This window comes from Epinephelus fuscoguttatus, linkage group LG6 (genome assembly GCF_011397635.1).
Source record: "Epinephelus fuscoguttatus linkage group LG6, E.fuscoguttatus.final_Chr_v1".
Taxonomy (NCBI): Eukaryota; Metazoa; Chordata; class Actinopteri; order Perciformes; family Serranidae; genus Epinephelus; species Epinephelus fuscoguttatus.
The window spans coordinates 15758709-15780158 of record NC_064757.1 but is presented as its reverse complement, the minus strand read 5'-3'; the positions used below and the strand labels follow the sequence as shown (position 1 = coordinate 15780158).

Below are 21450 nucleotides of genomic sequence, written 5' to 3'. Positions count from 1 at the left end.
GACCCCTAGTAGCTGTCTGTCAAGATGCCTGTCTGAAATAGCGCGTGCAGTAGCTCAATATAATCACCAGGTGGCGCCTTGTATCACAGTCAGGACGCTCCTGGGGACCTGACACTCAGGTATGACCATACATTTACCGGTATTATAAATTAGCACGACCGCGTATCTAAAAAGGCATAAACGTTAATTATTAACAGATTATGAACGATGTCAGATGTGAAATCAACATGCAGTGCTGTTGTTGTGACTGCAGTTTGTTCGATTGTTTATTTCAGGATGGATATTTCTGACGGCTCGTCCCTTTGTCTCGTTTAAAAGACGAGCTGGCACAAGACTGACAACGCCAGGACACAGTCCAGCTGCCCACACTGTGGCCCCACTGTGTGCAAGCTGCTGGACTGACTGGGCTGCATGCGCGCCTGTGTCGCGCGCTACTGGTGGGCTGTGCGCTGTCACGCGCCGAAGGTGCCATGAAATGAAGAAAACTCACTTGCGGAGGGGAAGAGCATTATTTATAAGAGCGCGTATGGGAACATAGGATAAATTGGATTATTAGCTCACTCGACTCAACAATGGCCAAAAACACATCTCTTTATTTCAGAATTGTCGAGGGCAGGAACCTCCCGGCCAAAGACGTGTGAGTAATTTCTGAATGGCATGTGCTTCAGGTTGTATCTCTTGGAATAGCCTCAGCATTGTTTAATTGCTACTTGTCAGGTTAATTAGATACGAGAAAAGTTACGGCTACATTTGAAACGCTAATTTCTGGTGCACTGTCTCCTGTAAATTAATTGAGGGAATTAGAGGTGAGATAGTCTGTGTACTCGGATTGACCGCACTATAAGTGAAGACAACGGGAAATTAAAATAAAGGCTAACACCAGGCAAATTGACTATGCTCTTATATCTCATGCTGTCTGTTTCTCTTGTCTTGTTAAGCTCCGGAACCAGTGATCCATACTGCATTGTAAAAGTTGACAATGAAGTTGTGGCCAGGTGAGTTCTCTCTCATTAGGCTATAAATGAAGATCTGTATATTATATGCATTAAAATACATGTTTCATACAGAGCTGCAGCTGGAAAACATCCACTGCTCATATTTGAATATCTGTCATCTGCACAGTGGGGATATTTGCAATAGGTTAGTTTTCTGTCTGAGCTCCCGCTACCTTGCGCATGTAAACCCGGGTGGAGCGTGTATGATCAGGGTGGTGGTGGTGTCCACAGCGTGGCTCCTCCAACACAGTGAACCTGATACTGGTCTGGCCTTTAAAACACCCGCAGGTAACCATGGAGAGGGTGCATCAATTATTGCAGGGAGCTCCTGGTGTAAGGAGAATGCTGGGAGCTGGTTCAGAGGTGTTCTCAGTTTGAATACAAAAGTACAGATGATTTCATTCTCCAGAATATTCAGTTTTTATGAAGCCTTTTTTACACATCAGCTAGGATATAGTACAGTATGTTATTTCCAAGTGGTGCTATTTGATAGTACCAGATTTCTTTGGAAAAAAAATGTTTGTTGTGTGCAAGGGCATAGGGTGAATTTAGAGGATATTGTTCCATCTGGCACTTTAGGGGAAACGGCACAATGATTCACTGCAGACACACACACTCACACTCACACTCACACACACACACACACACACTAATTATCTGGTACTTGTAGTGTTACTGGCCAACTGACTCCTCGAGTGTGATGTTCATGGATGATGTGGCTGGTAGATTGTGGTGGGGAATAATGGGTACAGTACATTTCAGAAACAGAAGGGCTGTAACAATACACGATAGGTTAAATCTTTTAATCCTAATGATATATGATTAGTACTGATACTAAAACATGACTTTTTCAATATATTTCTCTAAGGAATAGGATATAATATGTTTTTTTCATAAAATGTTTTTATTCAGATGATCTAAAATTGGCAAAATAATAAAATAAATAAATCAGGAACTGATTGCCAAAGTAATATGAATCTGATCAGGCATGTAGTGCCACCTTTCAGGAATTGACATTTTTGATATGGTCACATTTCAAATGATATATTAAAAGCATGTAGGTTTGATACACAGCCCTGCTTCTCTTCATAGGAGAACCCTTTTTGGCTTTAAATTTTTATTTTATTTTTTTAAATAAAATAAAAAGGACCACTTAAGCTGCAAACACAACCATTTCTAAATTACATAATTAACCACATGTTACCTTGAATTGGTGAAGACATCACTGTTTTTCTCATGTCTCCTCAGTGAATGGAGAATCCAAAAAAAGGCAAACATTCTTCATGAAGTAATGTAATTAGGGTCTGCATTTAACAGCAGCAAAACTAGCAGCAATCTCTCACACAACTTGTGCAGTATAATCCAAGTTTCATTTTTACAGTCACATTCTTTCAAGATACACTTCCGTTTTCACAGGAATTTTAATGTTTACATACAGTCTCTTTCAAAATAAATGCACTACATCAGAACAACACCGCAAACTGACTTTTTTTCCCTTCAACAAAAACACACACATGGTTGGGTTTAGGCAAAAAAACATGTGGTTTAGGTAAAGGAAAATAACAGTGTTTGACTCTAGAATCTTACGGGACACAAACACCACTCTCTCGGGTAAAAGTCTGTTTGTTGGGCCCATCCACCACACCTGCTGCCCACCACATTTGGCCTTTCGCTGCCTTAACTTTCATCTTTGTCTCACTGCGTTTCCCCCGGACGCCGCCGGGCACCATCAAATTATAACGGCAACTAGCCGTGTATCATGCCGATGTTTAAGGACACCTTTTTTTCGTTGATTTTTGATGCCAAAAGTCACTGCCCAAGCACCGGATTTTGACAATTTCGTAGTGAGATCGGGCTCTAAATGCAGACCATGAATACTTCAATTCATGAAGAATATTTACCCTTTTTGGATCCTTTGTTCACTGTGGGAGCACATGAGGAAAACAATGTTTTCTTCAATAATTCATGGTAACGTGACAAGTAAGTGATAGACAAATAATACTTTGTGGGTGAAGCATTCCTTCAAGACTCCTCATGAAATGACATATACAGAAAGCTTACTGAATCCCACTTGCAGCCTTCTGTAGTTTTTAAGCAGGACATTTTACCTTGGTGCACAGCACTGATTCCTCGCTGGCTATTTTAGCATAATGATCCCTTAAAATAATGCAAGTTGTGAACAGATCCAAAAAAGTAGGATTTCCCAGATTGTTTCATTTGAATAATTTAAAGACCCAAACAAGTTAAACTATCCAGTATATCACAAAACTGCATAATTGAGATAAAAGTTGGTAAAGCAAACCAGTGGCTTTTTCGTCTTTCCTCTGCTGCGAATCATCTTGTGATCTCTTGGACAGATTCCAAACCAGAGTCATATTTGCATATTACTCAAAAAAGCATTTATAATCCGTCTACCCTCAGTTACACTTACAAAGTGAGGGTTTATACAGCTGCCACATTTACAACAGTTTCTGTCTCCTGCCATCACTATTGTTGCATACATGCATGTGAGTATGGTTATTAAGCATGTAAAACCTCTCTTTTCAGGACTGCCACAGTGTGGAAGAACCTCAGTCCTTTCTGGGGTGAAGAATACACGTTGCACCTCCCAATGGGGTTCCATTCACTCTCCTTTCTTGTCATGGACGAGGACACGATTGGGTAATGCTGCCATCCAAAGCTGTATTAAAATTATTACAGAGTTTGCCAGTTGATTTATCGTCCTCCGAGTCATGACTGCTTACCTTGGCTTCTGAATGAGCCAACATGAACATCATGTACAGTTTAAATGCTTTGGGAAAAACAAAACTCCAAGCTTTGAATAAACAAACATCACCAGGCAGATGGTCGTCCAGATTGAGTGATTAAAGGTCGTTTTTTTTTCTCTTCTTTTCGTGACCAGCAGTACTATAATCAGTCTGTCTTCAAATTTACCCTGTTTAACCCTAGCAAGATCAAACAACTTTGATAGTATTTTAAATAGTTCTTATCTTAGCTCTCCTTTTATCTTTTTTTTCTACAGCCATGATGATGTTATTGGAAAGATAACTCTGACCAAAGAAGCCATTGGATCCCAATCTAAAGGTATGACTGAACAAATCTGTAACAGGATGGGTGCATGACCACAGCTCAGAGGTTAAACGCACACGGCTTCCCATGACTGAGTCAAAGGTCTGAGTGATTGACGAGACGGAGGCTCTGGGAATGTTTCTCAGTGCTCTCTCATATGTTCAGTTTGACGTGTTTACATGCATTCGAGGGTCGGGTTGAGTTGTGTAAACTCACAGGGCAATGAAATCAGCAATCTCACTGATACATGTCTTAGTATGGTGGCTTTCCTGGTGCTTGTCTACATAAACTCTTGTTTTCTCTCTCATTGTGCATTACAAACCATCCCTTTGTGCAGCAGCCTGCAGCGCTGTGAAATAACAACCAAAGCATTTCAAATGGCTCCAACCCATTTAATGTCTGGCTCTCTTACAGAGGCTTTCACATTCAAGAAATTAGTCACACTGTTTACCTCAGCATGAACCCTCGCACTTTCTGCACTGTCTTGGCCAGACATACGGCATTTAAAATATGGTATGTCCTGATGATGTTGTAGTTTTATTAAATTGCCTAAAGTGTTTACTGTGGTATGTTTGCTGCATACTGATGTGTCTCTCTTGAGAGCCACCTGGTGTGGCCTTCACTTGTGTGATTCATTGCTACATGGTGGTACAATGAGTCAGTTACTCCCTCACAGGAATATTCTCACAGCCTGGCCTTGACATTGTACCCTCTCTTATGTGTGATATTTCTGAAATGATAAAACAGAACACATTGAATGTGACTGACAAAACAATAGCACATCAGTTACGTGTTGTTCAGACTGTCAAGGACTATACTGGAGTTTTTCTTTGACTGTGCTTACCTTCACCCTGTCTTGTTTTCGCAAGCCTTACAGACATTTTTGCCCAACATTTGCTATATTATTATAGCCTATATACTTACTCAAATACATAATGTTTAGCAATTAGTCATTAGTTAATTAGACCATCAAATACAAATGTATTAGCTTGTTTTCCCCCATACACAGTGGCCCCTCCAAGAGGGGGCCACAGCCTCCTGATACAATTGCCATTCATCCGTACCAATCAGCATATTGGCTAAATAATGCTCCAAAGTTAGGCTAAATTTTTGCAAGGTAAAAACTGGCATGGCCATTTTCAAAGGGGTCTTTTGAACTCTCACCTCAAGATACGTGAGTGAAAATAGGTCCTTTGAGTCTCCCCTAAATTTAAGAGGGCTTTTTCCAAGTAAATTCCATGTTCCAAATCAGTGTACTCCTTCAAATTAAAGCTGTATATTTGTCTTTATAAGGAAAAGGACAACCAGTCTATTTGAAGAAATTATTCACCTAACACGTAGTGGTATACCACATTAAAACAGGTTTATTTTGAACTTAAAATATTAACTGTAGTGGTACTGATATGATGTCCAACTAGCCTGTATACTTATACTATATACCAGAAAAATTTCCGGGGGTGTCACAACCCATCAGCACTCTAAATACTAAAAATACTCAATTTGCTCTTGAAAAAGAGCAAATTGAAAATTAATCAATTATCACAGTACTTGCAGATTATTTTTTCTGTCTATCAGCTAATCTATTTATCTGCTAAAAGTGTCAGTTCTAAATTAATTTCCGCTCTAGGATATCTCAAAATTCCCCTAGTTTCAGTGTTCATTATCCTCTCTTAATGTGTGATGCCATAAAGCTGACAGGAGTGTTGTTTTAATGAATAATGTCTCTCTGTGTGATATGGTCAGGAATAGATTGTTGGCTGAATCTGACGAGGGTTGACCCTGATGACGAAGTCCAGGGAGAGATCCATCTGAGTCTGGAGCTACTGAAAGATACAGAGAAGCTCAGCCTGCGATGTCAAGTCATTGAAGCCAGGTAATATAAATCCTGCCACTGTGAAAGTGTGAGGAAAATGAGGTAATTTAGAGATACAGTAGTGGACAACAACGATAGCCTAAACATTAGAGTAGCAGGCTTGTTACCAGAAGGGTAGGTAGACTTTAAGGGCATGTGTATTTGAGTTTAAAGATGATTAAACTGGTCATCAGTCAGAAGTTAAAATATTGTAGCTGAGGCCTGGCAGTGTCATCGCTGCGTCTGTGCTGAAATTTTATCACCATCACCCCGCAGGCCTCCACACTCCCCTCCTGAGTCATACTGCCACTATCACACCACTTACTGCCCCATCTGTGTGTCCCAGGCTACAATCTCTTCCTCTCAGGCAGGGCACTAATGAGCATGTCAATCAGAGCCTGACACTGTGTTATTCAAACATGCGCGAATGAATGTGAATCAAGTTTGAAGGGATAAGGTCAAGTGGAAAGCAGTGATTTTTTGCTGTTGTTCCTGGCTAATTTGATTTGCAGAACAGGTAATAGGAGTTTGTTGAGCATTTCAAGTGCATTGATCAGTTCTGTTGTCTTTTGGTCTGGTGATATACCTACAGGGACTTGGCTCCAAGAGACATTTCTGGAACCTCTGATCCTTTTACAAGAGTTATTTTCAACAATCACAGTGCAGAGACCTCGGTGAGCTCTATGTGCGTGGGTGTACACTGTGCATTGGTTTCAGTGGAGCTAGAACTACATGTTCTACTTGATGGTGGTTTGATTGTCTGTCATTTTATTTCACATTACTGTCCACCTGTAAGGTTTTATGATTTCCTAACACTCCACCCTGCTGGGTTTTAGATTATCAAGAAGACCCGTTTCCCTCACTGGGGAGAAACCCTGGAGCTGGAGTTGGATCCAGAGGAGCTGAGTGAGGAGGGGTCTGTCACTGTGGAGGTCTGGGACTGGGACATGGTGGGCAAGAATGATTTTCTGGGAAAGGTGAGGATGCCATCATTATAATAACCGATTCAGATTTGATTTCATGCTGGTGTTATGATCACTACAAATTATGCTTCGCCTGGAAGTTCTGCATTTCTCACCATATCAGTCCGTAATGTGTTATTACTCCTGTCTGATACCGTATCCTTGTTTGTTCTTTCTTTCCACAGGTGGAAATCCCTTTTGCTTGTTTGCACAAGACACCTCCGTTAGAGGGCTGGTTTCGTTTGCTTCCCTTGGGAAACAATGAGGTTGATGCCGGGTGAGTATTATGGGTGTGCTTGTTTGTCCAATGTGGTAACTTTGTGTGTTTGTGTAACAAAGACAAGCATTGTGCTCTTGGAAACTTTTAAGACTCAAATCCATTAGTGTTTTAAAATGCTCTCAAGGAAAGTGTTTGTTCCCCGTCGTGCTTTCTGTAATGCATTTAAATGAACTTTTACAGGTCTCTGATAGCATCTGTTCTTAGAGATAATTTTAGAACAGAGAAAGCTGTGTGAACCGCCAAAGCATATAGTGTCAAAGAGGTTCATTAGGAAATGACGCACAGGTAGTTTTTTTTTTTTTTTTTTTTGAAGGGGGCAGCACCTTGCTGAGTAGAAGCTGGTTTGAGATCTGTTTTTGCCACTGTAAAAAAAATATCTAATGGCAAGATACTCCTCTGGGACTGTCTGTTAAAACTATCCCTCTGACAGTTTTCCTGACCATAATGACTCCCAATTATTGTTCCACAATGGTGTAGTGCCAGCCAGATGTTTAGAAATGTTGGTGTGCCTATACAAAATCTTATATATCGATATATGTGCAGGCTCTCTGTATCAGAAAATGGTATTATCCAGACCTTGGCCAACCCTGAGCTGAGCCCAGCCAGGTTTTCATCGAGACTGTGGGGCCACTGGCTCCCCAGCTTGTTTGTGGGTGCAGTTTTTTGAATTATGTCTTTTTATGTGAACTTGCTTAATGTAGTGTTGGGAATGTCTTATCTTTTTTATATATAAATTGTATATAGTTGTGTTTTTAAACACACTCTCCAGCAAAAGTGAAAGTAAAAGCCAAACCCAACCCTAGATTCACTCTTGTGGGTGTTTCTCTTCAGTTCTGTACTGTGCCTCTTGGATACCTGCTGCTTACGGTATGTGACAGCTGGTTGCTACCTTGTTATAAAGCCCTGTGCTCACCTGCGTGCTGTGGTGTTACACACCCCTAAGTGTTTTAAGTACAGAATTAGGAAGGAAATAAGAAGATACAGGCAGAGGGCACCCACGTCACACACTTCTGCTGGGCCATAAGTAATGACTTAGAGGGATTACTTCTGTATGAGTCTATACAGTTTTTTAAGCAAAATAGCATAGTATATCTTTTTTAAAAAAACATGCAATTATATTAAACAGTCTAACCATTTTCTACTCTTCCTACATACAAAGTTCAGTACAAAAAAGAAGAAACAAGAAACAAAGCCACAGAAAATCAGATGTCCTTGCTTGTCCTCACTAACTGAAAAACAAAGTAATCCAGGAGCTCATGTTTGTTTGAAATATTCATCTTTTCCACATAAATATTCTGGGTACTGTCATAGACCGTTTTTTGTTCTTTTCCAGGATATGTTTTAAAGAAGGGAGCTTACCTCACGATAAGATTAAGGTGTGCAGAAAATCCCCTCTTTTTTTTTTTTTTTTTAACTCTGTGGTATTTTCCTCTGTTGCCAGAGGCAAGCTGGGAGCGCTGCGTCTGAAGGTGCGTCTGGTGGAGGATCGGATCTTGCCATCTGTGTACTATCAGCCCCTCATTCACCTTCTGGTGGAGTCAGTCATCTCCCCTACAGAGGTCAGCATCACCAGTTTTCTTACGACGATAGACGATAGAAAAACTATTTGCCCGTGTCAGCAGCGTGTCATGACCATAGTCTGTATAAAAGAATCGACGTAGCTATCATGATGTCCCTAATTTGTTTGTGACCTGCTGGTTTGAAGCCTCAAGTTCAGCATTTTGGCCACTGCCATCTTGTTTTGTTTGGAGTCAGGAGTGATATTTGGATATTTGGACGAGAAGGTGGAGTTGTAGATGAGTAGGAGGTGGATTGACTCATAAACTGTAGCTACGCTTTGCAGACAGCCTGTCACTCAAAGCGTCTGTCCCTTAATTATGCGTGGCTTTAAGCCTTAATAAAATGTGAGGTGAGTAAACAGGTGAGTTATAAAAAACATTCACCCCCTTTACAGTTGTCATGAATGTTGAAATTAACTAAAGAGAATAAAACTGTTTTTTTGTACCAGGCTGTAAACATGTTCATATCTGTTGTATGTTGGGTTCTATGGGGATTGACTCACTTTTGGAGCCTGCTTCAAGTGGCTGTTTGTGGAACTGCAGTTTGTAGGTTGCCACCTGGTCATGACTGACTCTGAGTCGTCTTTTCACCAGGTGGAGGAGAGCACTGCACTCACCATGCTGGAGGAGGTGAACACGGTCGAGAGCCGGCAGGATGTGGCAATGACTCTGGTGAAGATCTACCTGGGCCAGGGCCTGGTGGTGCCTTTCCTGGACTATCTCAACACCCGTGAGGTCAACAACACCAGTAAGATTAAAGGAATAACATTGGCACCGTTTAAAATGTTGTTGTAGCTCAAAACATTCCACATGTAAAAACTGTGATTACATAACACAGTGTGCGTAAGACCTAAATTTATCCCTATTAGTCAGTATTTATATTAGTCAGAGTTTGGACCTGTCCATTTGTCTCCAGAGACCTTCTGAGAGCTGCTTCTATTTAAACTCTGAACTGACATCAAGGTCTCTGAACATTCATGTTCTGTGTGTGGGCAGTTCAAGTCTACCAGCACTATATTTACTTCCCTGATGCCAATTATTTACTCACCCAACGGTCTTTTCATGGCTTCTCTGTGGTCTGTATTAGTCATGTTTTTGCCTCCGCACCACATCCCCATTGCTAATTCACACAGAGTTGTGCTCTGGTCTGTGGGTTCTGTTGGTGTAGTTTGAGATAATAAGCATAGTGCCTATGTTTCCATAGCAACTCCACATGATCCAAACGGTAACTGCTTGATCAGGAATAGATGCCGCAAGCAGCCAGACATTAAAGTTGGGCACAGGGGTAAAGACAAGGGGGGAAAAATACTGTACCCCCACTGGGCTGCAATCATAACTCTGCATCTCTTCACACGCCCCGATTTTTAAAACCAAAATATTTTACCTGGCAACCCAGTCCTGTCGCTGTGGATATTTCAGCATTGCCACCTTGAAGGATTTAAGTGATATTACAGCAAGGACAGTCCGCCTTTATTTGCAACAGAGCACTGTGTTTCTATAGCAGATCAATTCTTGGCATTCAAACACAGATCAAACAGAATTGAAAGCCTCAGCACACCAGACCAAATGCCTGAACTGAAGGCAAAAAATAGACAAAGGATCCACGCACTGTATTAATAGCTCTCAGTGAATTTAATGAAGCAATGCCAGAGATTTTTATCAAGCATGATTATGTGCCTGATGAGGGTTTTTGTGAGAGCTTAAATGTTGCTTCATTACATTCACTGGGAGCTATTTCTGCCCTCAGATATACATCAAACTTAGTGTCTTTTTTTGGGGCATTGTGGGGGCCTTTATTAGACAGAGAGTAGAGACATGATAGGAAATGAGATGTGAGAATGACATGCTGCAAACCGGGGACATTGTGGTTCATAGTCAGCACCAGTGTATATTTTTACTTTAATTTAATTTAATTTAAAACTATATGGGGATGCTGTGATAAACTATGTTATTATTTAGTACAAACCCAATTAATCTTTTTTTTCTTTGCTCTCATAGCTGATCCAAACACATTATTTCGGTCCAACTCACTTTCCTCCAAGGCCATGGAACAGTTCATGAAGGTGCGTTGAAGCATCTGTTGTTTCGTTTTGTAAGAAATTGTGGGTGGTGAGTGAAACTTTCTCTGCTCTTTTGTCTTTACATGTTTTGACTGATAATTATTTATAATCTTTTGGCCATCTTTGCCATTTTCTTCCTGAACATTCCCTTTCTTTATTAAATGCACACTGAGTTAGTTACACGTCTCATGCTCCCCTTGCTGCATCATGCCGTGCCTTGTTTACACATTTATAAAAGAATCCATGTCGCATAGATGCAAATGAGATGTCTTCAGCATATGGTATTGTTTTGCTGTCAGGCTGTTGGCATGCTGTATTTGCACGAGGTGCTGAAGCCCATCATCAACCGCATCTTTGATGAGAAGAAGTACATCGAGCTGGACCCGTGTAAGATCGACCTGAATCGCACAAGGTAAAACAGACCTAAAACAATTCCTGATGAATCTTAATGTAACCTAAAAATAGTCCAGATCTGCCTCACAGGCGCTCGTCTTAAGCCACAGATGACGAGTGGGGGTTGTAGGTCCCTGTGTGTAGTTCACAAACTTTGTATTAAAATGGTCAAATGGAAAAGCTGTCACATGAGACTGCCCACTTTCTTTACACTTCACCCCTGAGAGGAAGACATCAATGTGAGAAAATGGGAAAAAAGGAATGTAAAAAGGGGGAAGGCTGTTGCTTGGCAACTGCTATGAGCCCCCTGAGATGTCTATCTCTGACATGGAGGGAGATTGAGGATCTAATGTGCTCTGAGTCTGCAGTAGATTTGCCTGCCATCACCTTGTTTGTTGTCACCATTTCTTGTCTTCATCTCTCTGGACATCTTCAATTCCACACTCAATCTCATAACACACTCTCACATGTAATGACATATCCACAAACAGAGAGGTTATCAGTTATACTTTAAGAGGCACTCTAACCTTTCTGACAGAGGGAGATTCAGTCATTTACGATATCTGTCCTTCTCTCCGAAGACGGATTTCATTTAAGGGTGCCGTGTCAGAGGCAGAGGTGCGGGACAGCAGCGTGGAGATGCTGCAGAGCTACTTAACCAGCATCATTGAATCAATCGTGGGCTCAGTCGACCAGTGTCCTCCTGTCATGAGAGTGGCCTTCAAACAGCTACATAAGAGAGTGGAGGAGCAATTTGCTGAACCTGAGAATGAGGTCAGTCTGGAGCAAAACACACAAAAGAAAAGCAGCTGTCAACACCTTTTCGAGGCATTTTAAATTATCAGCAGGGCTTGTGTATTTGAGATTCGAGCATTTTTACATTGCCATTTCATATTATATAATCAGCCACATCTGTTGACTTCATTTTTACAGGATGTGAAGTATTTGGCCATCAGTGGATTCTTTTTCCTGCGTTTCTTTGCTCCTGCCATCCTTACACCTAAACTGTTCCAGCTGAGAGATCAGCACGCCGATACGCGTACAAGCAGGACGCTGCTACTGCTGGCCAAGGTACATTTCGCAACACGGACAGACACACAGACACTTCCAAAAATAACTTTTCCAGATTCCTGACATCACACTCAAGCTCAGATAAAACAGCAAAGAGGTAAATGCACAGGATGGGAGACCACATGCTGTGTACCAAGAGTGAGAAAATTTAATTAGCAAGTGTAACAAATAAATATGAAGCAGGAACGTAACATACAGTGTTTACGCTATATGTGCAGGCAATGATGCTCCATAATAACACAGCACTGAGCTGTTTCTCTTTTGTCACCTAGCGAAGTTATTACATAATGCCATTAATTCAGCAATATCTGTGCAAAGTAGCTTTTAGTTTTATGTCAATATAAAAACTGTACTGCTGGGAGATTTAATAGGTAAAATATAAATATATGTATAATCAATAATACCCTCAAATGTTATTCTACAAATATCTTGTTTCCTTTTAACACTGCTGTGGCATTCCAGAGGTTAGGAGTCATTTTTTGTCAATGAAAAATTTAAGTAAACTCAAGACACAGCATGTCTCACTGTGGATTACTTTACCGACAACACCAAGTGTGGATTTGTTGTCAGTGCCATTGTGTGCCATAAACTTTAATCAATACCCTCTCACATTATGTCCCGCTCAGTCATCCAGTTCAATGTGGAAATAGATCAAATCTAAAAAGAATGATGTCACCACAAAAACAAACAAACAAAAAAAATGTTGTGACTGGCAAGAAAGGCGTTGAGAAGATTATAACTCACTCTGCTTTTGAATGACCCCTGACTGTTGCCAACATAAACACCCTCGATATCATTAAACTAGAGTGTCATAGTCACATATTGGAAGAAGAAGACGAAGAAGTGAAACCTCGTTGTTCTTCGACGTGTGGGTTCTGTAGTTGCTGTCCATGGTGCTGAAGTGCTGTTGCCATGGGTCCTCTACAGAGAAAGGGAACAGGCTATTTTTACCTCTGTGTGTGCTGCAACCAGACTGCGGTTCAAAGCCGAGCATCAGAGAGGGGTCTAGAGAGGGACTTCCTCCTCGCCCTAAGCCAGGTGTGGGCTGGACAAAGGGCCTCACAGCATGCTTGGCCTCAGGGACCCTTTTGATCTCAGACTTTGAGATATGCAGTCACTCACTGAGTTCTGTCAGTTACTGGGGGATTTGATGTGCTGAAGATGTGAGTGTTGACTGAACATTGTGTCTTTGTGGTCGGCAGGCACTGCAAAGTGTCGGGAACTTGGGCCTTCAGCTGGGTCACGGAAAGGAGCAGTGGATGGAGCCTCTTCATCCCATCATCCTGCGCAGTGTGGCCTCCGTCAAAGACTTCCTGGACAAGTTGATTGACATAGATCACGACATCGGTAAGGCTGGCAATAGTAAACACACCACTAATCCTAAAAGGGAAGCATGTCATACTGTTTAGCTAATCAGCCACAGGCCAGCTGCTAGCGTAAAAGCTCCCAGCTGACATTACAACTAAGCAAAACGATATGGTAGCGGTGAAATATTCATCACTAGGTGCAAGCTTAGAAAAGAGATGACATGGTTAACGAGCTGGCGGGGAGCTGGAGTGAGAAGCCGCAGGCGTTTGTACATGCCACACTGGTTACCCAACATGCTGGGCTGCTTTCTTACCGTCATGTGTCAGTGAGGCTGTTGTTGTGAAACTTCTTCCCCCTCTGATATATCGTGTTTCAGCCGCCTCCTGCACGTCACACCCACTCCTTTCTCTTAAAGGCCAGTTTGACATTTAATGCTCTTCAGGTGGATTTGTTGGACAGAAGTGGACGCTTGTTATGCCTCTTTGAAGCTGTCCTTCACGTGGCAATGAAGGAGGCTGAGTTGCCATCAATAACAAAGTGCTGAAAATGAAGACTTGTAGTGCAGTTTAACAATGAAACAGTGTTTACTGTCACAGCACCACCTTGTGTCTACATGCGTAAACATGCCATAACATAGAGAGGACAATATGGAGAAAATCAAATATAGCAGTATTGGTTTTTTTTTTTTTTTTTTTACCAAATACCTCGATAGCGATATTCCAGTGATATTGAAGGGTTGGCTATTGCTTTCCCAAGATATATACACAATGAGATTTTTAATGAATACCACTAATGTGGATATAATGACTTAGTGGGTAAAGGCAAACAACAGAATGACAAGAACAGTCTGGAAAGTTCAGAAAATTTCATCACTTTACTGTAATGCAGCCTTTAAAGGAGCAGTAAGTAGGATTTAGTGGCATCTATCGGTGAGGGTTGCTTATGGCAAACAACTAAAACTTAACCATAGACCTTATATAAAGATGGACAATGCATCTCCACCTTCTCTCACTGTACTAACATGACGCCAAAACATCCCAGATACAGCCACTGCCATCTTGGCCTGGAGACATCATTTGGAGGCAGAGTCTGCTCAGTAGCCATCTCCATGGTCTTGAGTACCTGCCCATACACCTGTCCAACCAATCACAAGCAGCACATTGGCACACATAGCTGTGAAGCATGATGTCAAACTGCCTTTTTACAGCATTAAATACCTAGAAAAATGCTTTGATTATTTAGTTTGCTTCATGTCCCTTCAGCTAAGAGGGAGGGGGCGGGGTTTATGACCTATACTGCAGCCAGCCACCAGGGGGCCGCTAGCCTAGCTCTTTCTAATGTGTCTTCACCAAATTATCCACAAAGGTCTCTTTCACTCCACAACAAATGGACACTGTGATTTAAACCAATAAAAACACTAAACGAAACAGTTTCACGTTAAAAATCTGCTGCTTGGATCTTTGTGGAGGGGCTGCTAACTACAGTGGCTGACGCAAAAACGTGAATGGCCCTATCTAGAGCCAATGTTTGGTTTGTCAGTTCTGGGTTAGTGTAAGAATATGGTGGTGCAACATGGCAGACTCCTTGTACAAGGACCCCCTCCCCATGTAGACATAAACTAGTTTAATTAAAGAAAACATAGTTATTATATTATATTCCATTTCAGCCAATATATTCCCCTTAATCTCACACACTCAACCTTTAAAAACAGGAAAAAAACAACAGTTACAGTATTAGGATATCAGAAATCTAAGATGCTATCTATTCTAATATCACATTATCGATATAATATTGCTATATTGCCCAGCTTTACCATCACGTGTTGTTTAAAAAACTCTTTCATCTTCATCCTGCAGTGTCCGAGGTGCCACAGAGGGCTATATTCATGCCCTCAGTCACAGTGAAAGAGGGATACCTCCAAAAACACAAGGCAGAAGGACCCCAACTGCTATCCCGCTTTGCCTTTAAAAAACGCTACTTCTGGTTGACGAGTGAGACGCTGTCCTACGCCAAGACGCCTGATTGGCAGGTTGGTACTGAACCAGTGGCTTATAGCTTTATATTGTTTATATTTCCTTATGTTTATCTACTTTACTTTTGGCAACCAGCCTCTGTTTCAAGTTTTTATCATTTGGCTTGGTAGCTAAGTGGTGCTCTTAAATCTGTCTTTTACTGTGACATCTGGATCAAAACACAATGTCTGCCAGATAAATGCCAATTTATTCTCCTTGTCCTATAAACGAGCCAAAAATAGTTGAGTAAACTTTGAATCAAAGTCATGTGAAAGTGACTCATCCATTATTAGGAGCTGATATGCTCTCTGACGATGTATTACTCACCGTGTCTGCTCTTTGAAGGACGTTTATCGACTTGGCTCATGAAAAGAGGAAGCATTTCAGTCATCCCCTGCTCAATGCATTGTATTTGTGTTGATCTCCTTGTGACAACATCATTAGTGTTATTACCATGTGGTGCCTAACCTTGTGATAATGATCTCCTCTCATTCACCAGCCAGAGACCGAGAGAGAGAGAGAGAGAGAGAGAGAGAGAGAGAAGGAGACGGAGAGGGGAGCAGGCTCTCTCCAGCCCAGTAAAAAGCTCTCTCTTTGAGCCAGTCCCGGCTTTGTGTGACTGGAATAAAGGCGAGGGGTAATTGAAGGCTGTGGATATTCATGCTAACATTGCAAATCAGATTGCAGACAATGTCCTGGCCCCTTTCCTCAATGTTGGAGCACTCCAGTCTCAGAGAAGCGAGCTCCCATTGGAAGTGGCTGATTTACACTTTAAAGTGGCCTTTCCTGCGATGCTGATCTCATCTTCACTTCCTCCTTGTCTCACACAGTTCCTCTTAGGGTAATGTGTGCAAAATATCTCAGTATTAGACACCACTCCATTAATTAGCTCTGTGATCAAATATCACTTTTATTTCATTTACGCCTTACAGTAGTCCACACCACCTGAGGCAAAAGCAGGATCCATCTTTACTAGCCTGCATACTTGTGTTAATTGATGCGGTGGTTTGTGGCTGGATTGTTGCAGGTGCGCTCCTCGATCCCTATTCAGTGCGTGTGTGCCGTGGAGAGGGTGGACGAAAATGCCTTTCAGCAGCAGAATGTAATGCAGGTCATCACCCAGGACAACGACGGACAGCTGCACACCATGTACATCCAGTGCAAGGTGCATTGGTACTGACACCTGGCAGTCACCAACAAAGTTCTTTACCTTTTTCAGTTTGCAGCGTACAATTATCTTATTTTTCCAGTTGATATTTGGCTGTTTCATGATGAAGAGTTGAGATCAAATACAACAAGATCACATTTTTAATTTAATTGATAGTTTCAGAAGATTGAGGCTGACATATTGTAAAACACAAAACATATAATTTAATTAAAATGTACTTTAATTATTGAGGGATTTTTAGTTAAATAATTTTGAATAGCAAGATTTTTCCTGCTTTGATTTCAGTATGGCTTTAATAGACCACCAAGTTAATGGTTCTTTGTGTCTATCTAGAATGTGAATGAGCTGAACCAGTGGCTGTCAGCGATCAGGAAAGTCAGCATCTACAATGAGCGCATGCTGCCCTCTTTCCACCCAGGGGCTCATCGCAGTGGCAAATGGACCTGCTGCCTGCAGGCCGAACGGGCTGGTAATCCATGCTTTTATTATTATCATCATTATCATTATTATTATATGATAGCTGAGCAGACTTTAAAATCTTTCTATAAGGGCTCAGGATGTAGTTTAACCATCCTACAACCTAACCTATTTTTATTGCACTGCTCATATAAGAAATGCAGCCCAGATTTACAGTTACAAATGGGTTGAATTACACCCAAGACGCCCCCAGCAGGATCATCAGCATCTCAGCGCATAAGCAGTGTTGTCCATCAACATGCATTACTTCACTCCTTGTCGACTAACTTGTAGCTGGCTTCAAAGAGCGACTGAGCTCCTGGCGATCCATATTTAATGACTAAACCCTCAATTTGTAGCTGCCATGTTTTTGTTGCGTCAGTGGAGACCGAGCTCTGAGAATCATAATGTGATTTTCTCTGACCAATTACATTTAGTCACTGTCTGAGGGCTACATCTGATTAGATTTCTTGTGTGGTTTTTAACGGTCCTGAACAACAGAATTGTTTCATCAGCTATCGTTCATGCAATGTGTGTTCCCTGGGTGATAATTGCCACCACACTGCTATTTGTACAAAAACTATACTATGAAACCTTCATCAAATTGTCAAGTTGACAGATATGTCAAGTTTACCTGTGTGAGGTTCACATGTAGAGCAGCACTGCTCAATAAGAGACTGGTTCTCAGTTACAGGCTGCAGTAGAACCCACTCAGCTGTGACTCTGGGTGACTGGAGTGACCCGTTGGATCCTGACGTAGAGTCGCAGACCATATTCAAGCAGCTGCTCCAGGGCAAAGAAAAACTCAGGTTGGTGGAGAAAACACTGTAAACGTCCTCAGCTTGGATGCAGTTAATTTACTGTACACTAGAGGTCAATGTTGCAACACAGGAAGTCACTGCTCTGCTGCTTCTTGACAGTACAGAACAATGAGTTTAACTGTGAAAATACAAAGCAGCTTCTACAGAATAATCTGTGATCATATGATTTATAGATGTAGATTTTTTGAGAGGGAAGCTGGCAGGGAGCATATCCCCTCAGTAACATGTGATTTAGTACAGCAAAGGCAAAGGACTTTTACTTTGAAAAGAAATAAGATAAAAAAGATATTTCCATCATAAATCGGTGCATGAAAATTCACCAGGATGCAAGAAATAAGGTGTCAGAATGTATGCGAATATCCTGGAGAAGGACCTCCAAACCCCCTGCTTAATATGTGCCCTCCCCAATGTTGAAATGAAACTAACGCCCTTTATATGATTAATGTTTCTGACTGATACTGCAGGAAAAAATATTTGGAGACGCCAGACGCTGATCAGACATCCAGCAATCAGGCAAAGATCAACTCTCACCCTGGTGAGGCTGCAGCTGCATCTAAACTACATTTTCTGTCACGGTGGAAGGATTTTTATTTATGTGTTTGGCCTTATGTTATCACCTTGGTTATCTATTTTGGTTTGAAAGCACTGTACCTTTTCTGCCTCGTAGATGGAGCAGAATGCAACGTTCAGCAGATGAAGCCAGGTCAGAACATCGCTGCTCGACTGCTGGCGGTGATAGACGATCTGGAGCAAGCTCACGCCACCTTCCAGCGTAGAGAAAAAGAGGACGGCACCAGTGTCATTCTGAATCCCTAGACTCCACACAGACTGGGATCCACTACTAATGCCTGAAGGTGGGGGGTGGGGGGGCAACATCCTGTACCAACACGTGAGCATCACATATTCACTCTCTTGATTGTCAGAGAGAAAAGTGGCCACAGGGTGCAGCCTCTTTCAGCTTTTTAGTACATTTCCCGCTGTAAAGAGCAGAGGGAATTCTGCCACTTTGAATCTTTTTGTATTCTCTGAGTGCCACCAACTTCAACAGCGCCGGGGAGAGATTATAATATTAACGATAAAGGGAGGGCGAGGGACTTTGAAGCATGATCTGACTTGATTTTTTTTTTTTATGTAGATAACAAGCAATCTCTTGCATGACCTGCATCCTCTTGTGAAATGTGAAAAGAAGCTTTTATATTTTGAGATACTGTACAGGACCTCAGTCAGGGTCACACATTTTTATGCAAAAAGCTTGTTGTAGTGTAATCTACAGTACCTGAATGTAAGGTGTTTTGATATTGCTTTTATCAACGTTTTGTATTTTATTGAGATAATTCAATAATATCACCATGGTCGCAATGTAGCAGTGACATTAACGTTATAGGTCATACCGACACGAGTTTATTACACGCTGGTGCACATGCCACAGTAAAACGCAGCCTGTACAGAGCAAAAATGAATATTAATTTAAATGTTGCTTGGTCCCTTTATACAAAACAATGTGCTTTTGTTTGGTGCTATGGCCAGTCAATTTAATTGTTTGGTTCTGATGTAATTTGCATATTTAAAATGACCTTACACTTGATGTACTGTAGCCATACCTAAAGTCCTAAGAGTAATATTTACCTGTTCACAATAAGGGGTGAGAACCAGAGAGGCGTAAGTGACATTTTGGGCAGAAATTAGTTATACATACATACACACATACATATATTAAATGAAAGCTCTTGATGAACTCTTTCTACTGCCAAAAGGAACTGTTAATAAAAAACCAAAAGGCTTAACACTGAACACACTGAAATTTGTGGGGCCAAAAAGGACATAAATGCACTTACTCACTTTTTTTTTTTTTAAATAAATGACAAAATAGGAAGAAATAATGAACTTCAGGCACTCAGAAAAACAGGCATTTTTTTCAAAATAAAAGCCCGTATTCAGGGAATATGTCAAAAATTATTTAAAAAATGAGGGAATATATAATTTTCTTTTTTAATTTCTGCACCCTGACGAAGACCATAGAGTCAAAACCAATTGGTGTTTTAATGTAAGCAGCCATGTTTTGATATAAAGGCTTTTTAACTTAATTCAAATGCATCTGTTGCATCATGCTCCACACGAGCGCCTGAAGTTCATTTTTGTCTTCCAATGTGCTGACCCTTTTCTTCGAGAGCACCTGCATTTTTTCTTGAGTATCATATGATAAAGAAGGTCCTCAAGCACATTACTGTCCCTCAAAATGTCAAAATATTGTTCATGAAGTATATTGTCATCCACATTATTAAGTTTTGATATTAAAGATTAAATTAGATAAATGTATTCAGGACAAAGTATGGTCATTTTTAGTTTTGGCTGTCTTGTAAAGCTTGTAAAATGTCAACCTATGTCCCTCTGGTTCTCACCTCTCAGTGTCCATGACTGAGACAATAGAAGTAACAATTATGTGAGATGGTCCCTTTTGATAAAGTTTACATTTTCTTGAGATTTTGGTGCCACTATATTCGGCTCACAGGTGTCAGGATATGTTTTAGATGCCAAATTTGTTTTTAAAAAGGTAAAAAAAAGGATTGAATTTCAAAGCACTCAAATCACACAATTTTCTTTGCATATCTGTTTGACACACAAACTGTACACAGACATGTTGTAAAGCCATTTCCTGTAGAGCGAGTAGTGTTCGGTGTCTTTCCCTTAAACAGAGAAGGTCAGTGAGTGTAATGGAGATCAGATCTGGGATTTCTCAGATAGCCTCAGCAGGCCACCCTGCCTCTGGAGCTGTTTACATTATATTCCGGTCCAGCTACTGTAGTGGCTGTCTTTCTTTTAGAGGAAGAGCCGTGGCATATTTATGTGTGCAGTAAAGATTCTTCCTGCCTTTAGATGTAACACTATAGTACACAACCGATATTCATACACCAACAAAACTAGAGTAAACATCAGATGTTGCTTGTGAACTCGATATATTCCCTGAATAAGGGCTTTTATTTTGAAAAAAAACCTGCCTGTATTTTATTTTGCAAATACACCATGATGGTTTGTTCCAAGTGGATTGTTACTGTGAACTAAACACAACTGTATTATTCAGTAAACTACTATTTCAGCTAATGAGTCTGGTGTCAAATTTATACCCAGGAAAACAAAAATGACACCTCATTATAAATACATTAAGGACAGAAATTATTAATACTAAGTATCTCATTTTCTGTCTTACGTCCAGGTCTGACTCAGCGCAGGCAATGACGTTCATTCATTCATGGTATTACAGGAAATGTCATTATGTGTCTGACAGATCCCAGAGCAGCCTCACAGTATCATGGTTACCACACTGTCCCTCTGTTCAAATGAATAATTTAATCAAACCACCATAACCACTGACTTTACAATCCAACAGAGTCAGAATCTAATGTTAAATTATGCCACACAAACAATGTTTGCAGCCCTTCCTCCTCC

At 41.0% G+C, this 21450-nt stretch overlaps 1 protein-coding gene across 2 annotated transcripts; it reads left to right on the top strand.

Annotated features, from left to right (window-relative positions):
- Positions 1–2: 2 nt before the first annotated feature.
- On the top strand, positions 3–21105 carry LOC125890632 (rasGAP-activating-like protein 1). Of its 2 annotated transcripts, XM_049579358.1 has the most exons (22): positions 3–119; positions 276–637; positions 939–995; positions 3543–3656; positions 4018–4079; positions 5808–5937; positions 6509–6590; positions 6753–6893; positions 7064–7155; positions 8600–8717; positions 9312–9465; positions 10716–10780; positions 11077–11189; positions 11752–11944; positions 12104–12241; positions 13444–13588; positions 15406–15578; positions 16589–16726; positions 17063–17198; positions 17874–17994; positions 18471–18541; positions 18674–21105. In XM_049579358.1, the coding sequence occupies exons 2-22, from the start codon at positions 573–575 to the stop codon at positions 18820–18822; spliced, it is 2457 nt and encodes an 818-aa protein (XP_049435315.1). In that variant the 5' UTR covers positions 3–119; positions 276–572; the 3' UTR covers positions 18823–21105. The 2 variants fall into 2 exon arrangements, with proteins under 2 accessions (XP_049435315.1, XP_049435314.1); XM_049579357.1 differs by lacking the exon at positions 3–119 and having other exon boundaries at positions 259–637.
- The last annotated feature ends 345 nt before the right edge of the window (positions 21106–21450 follow it).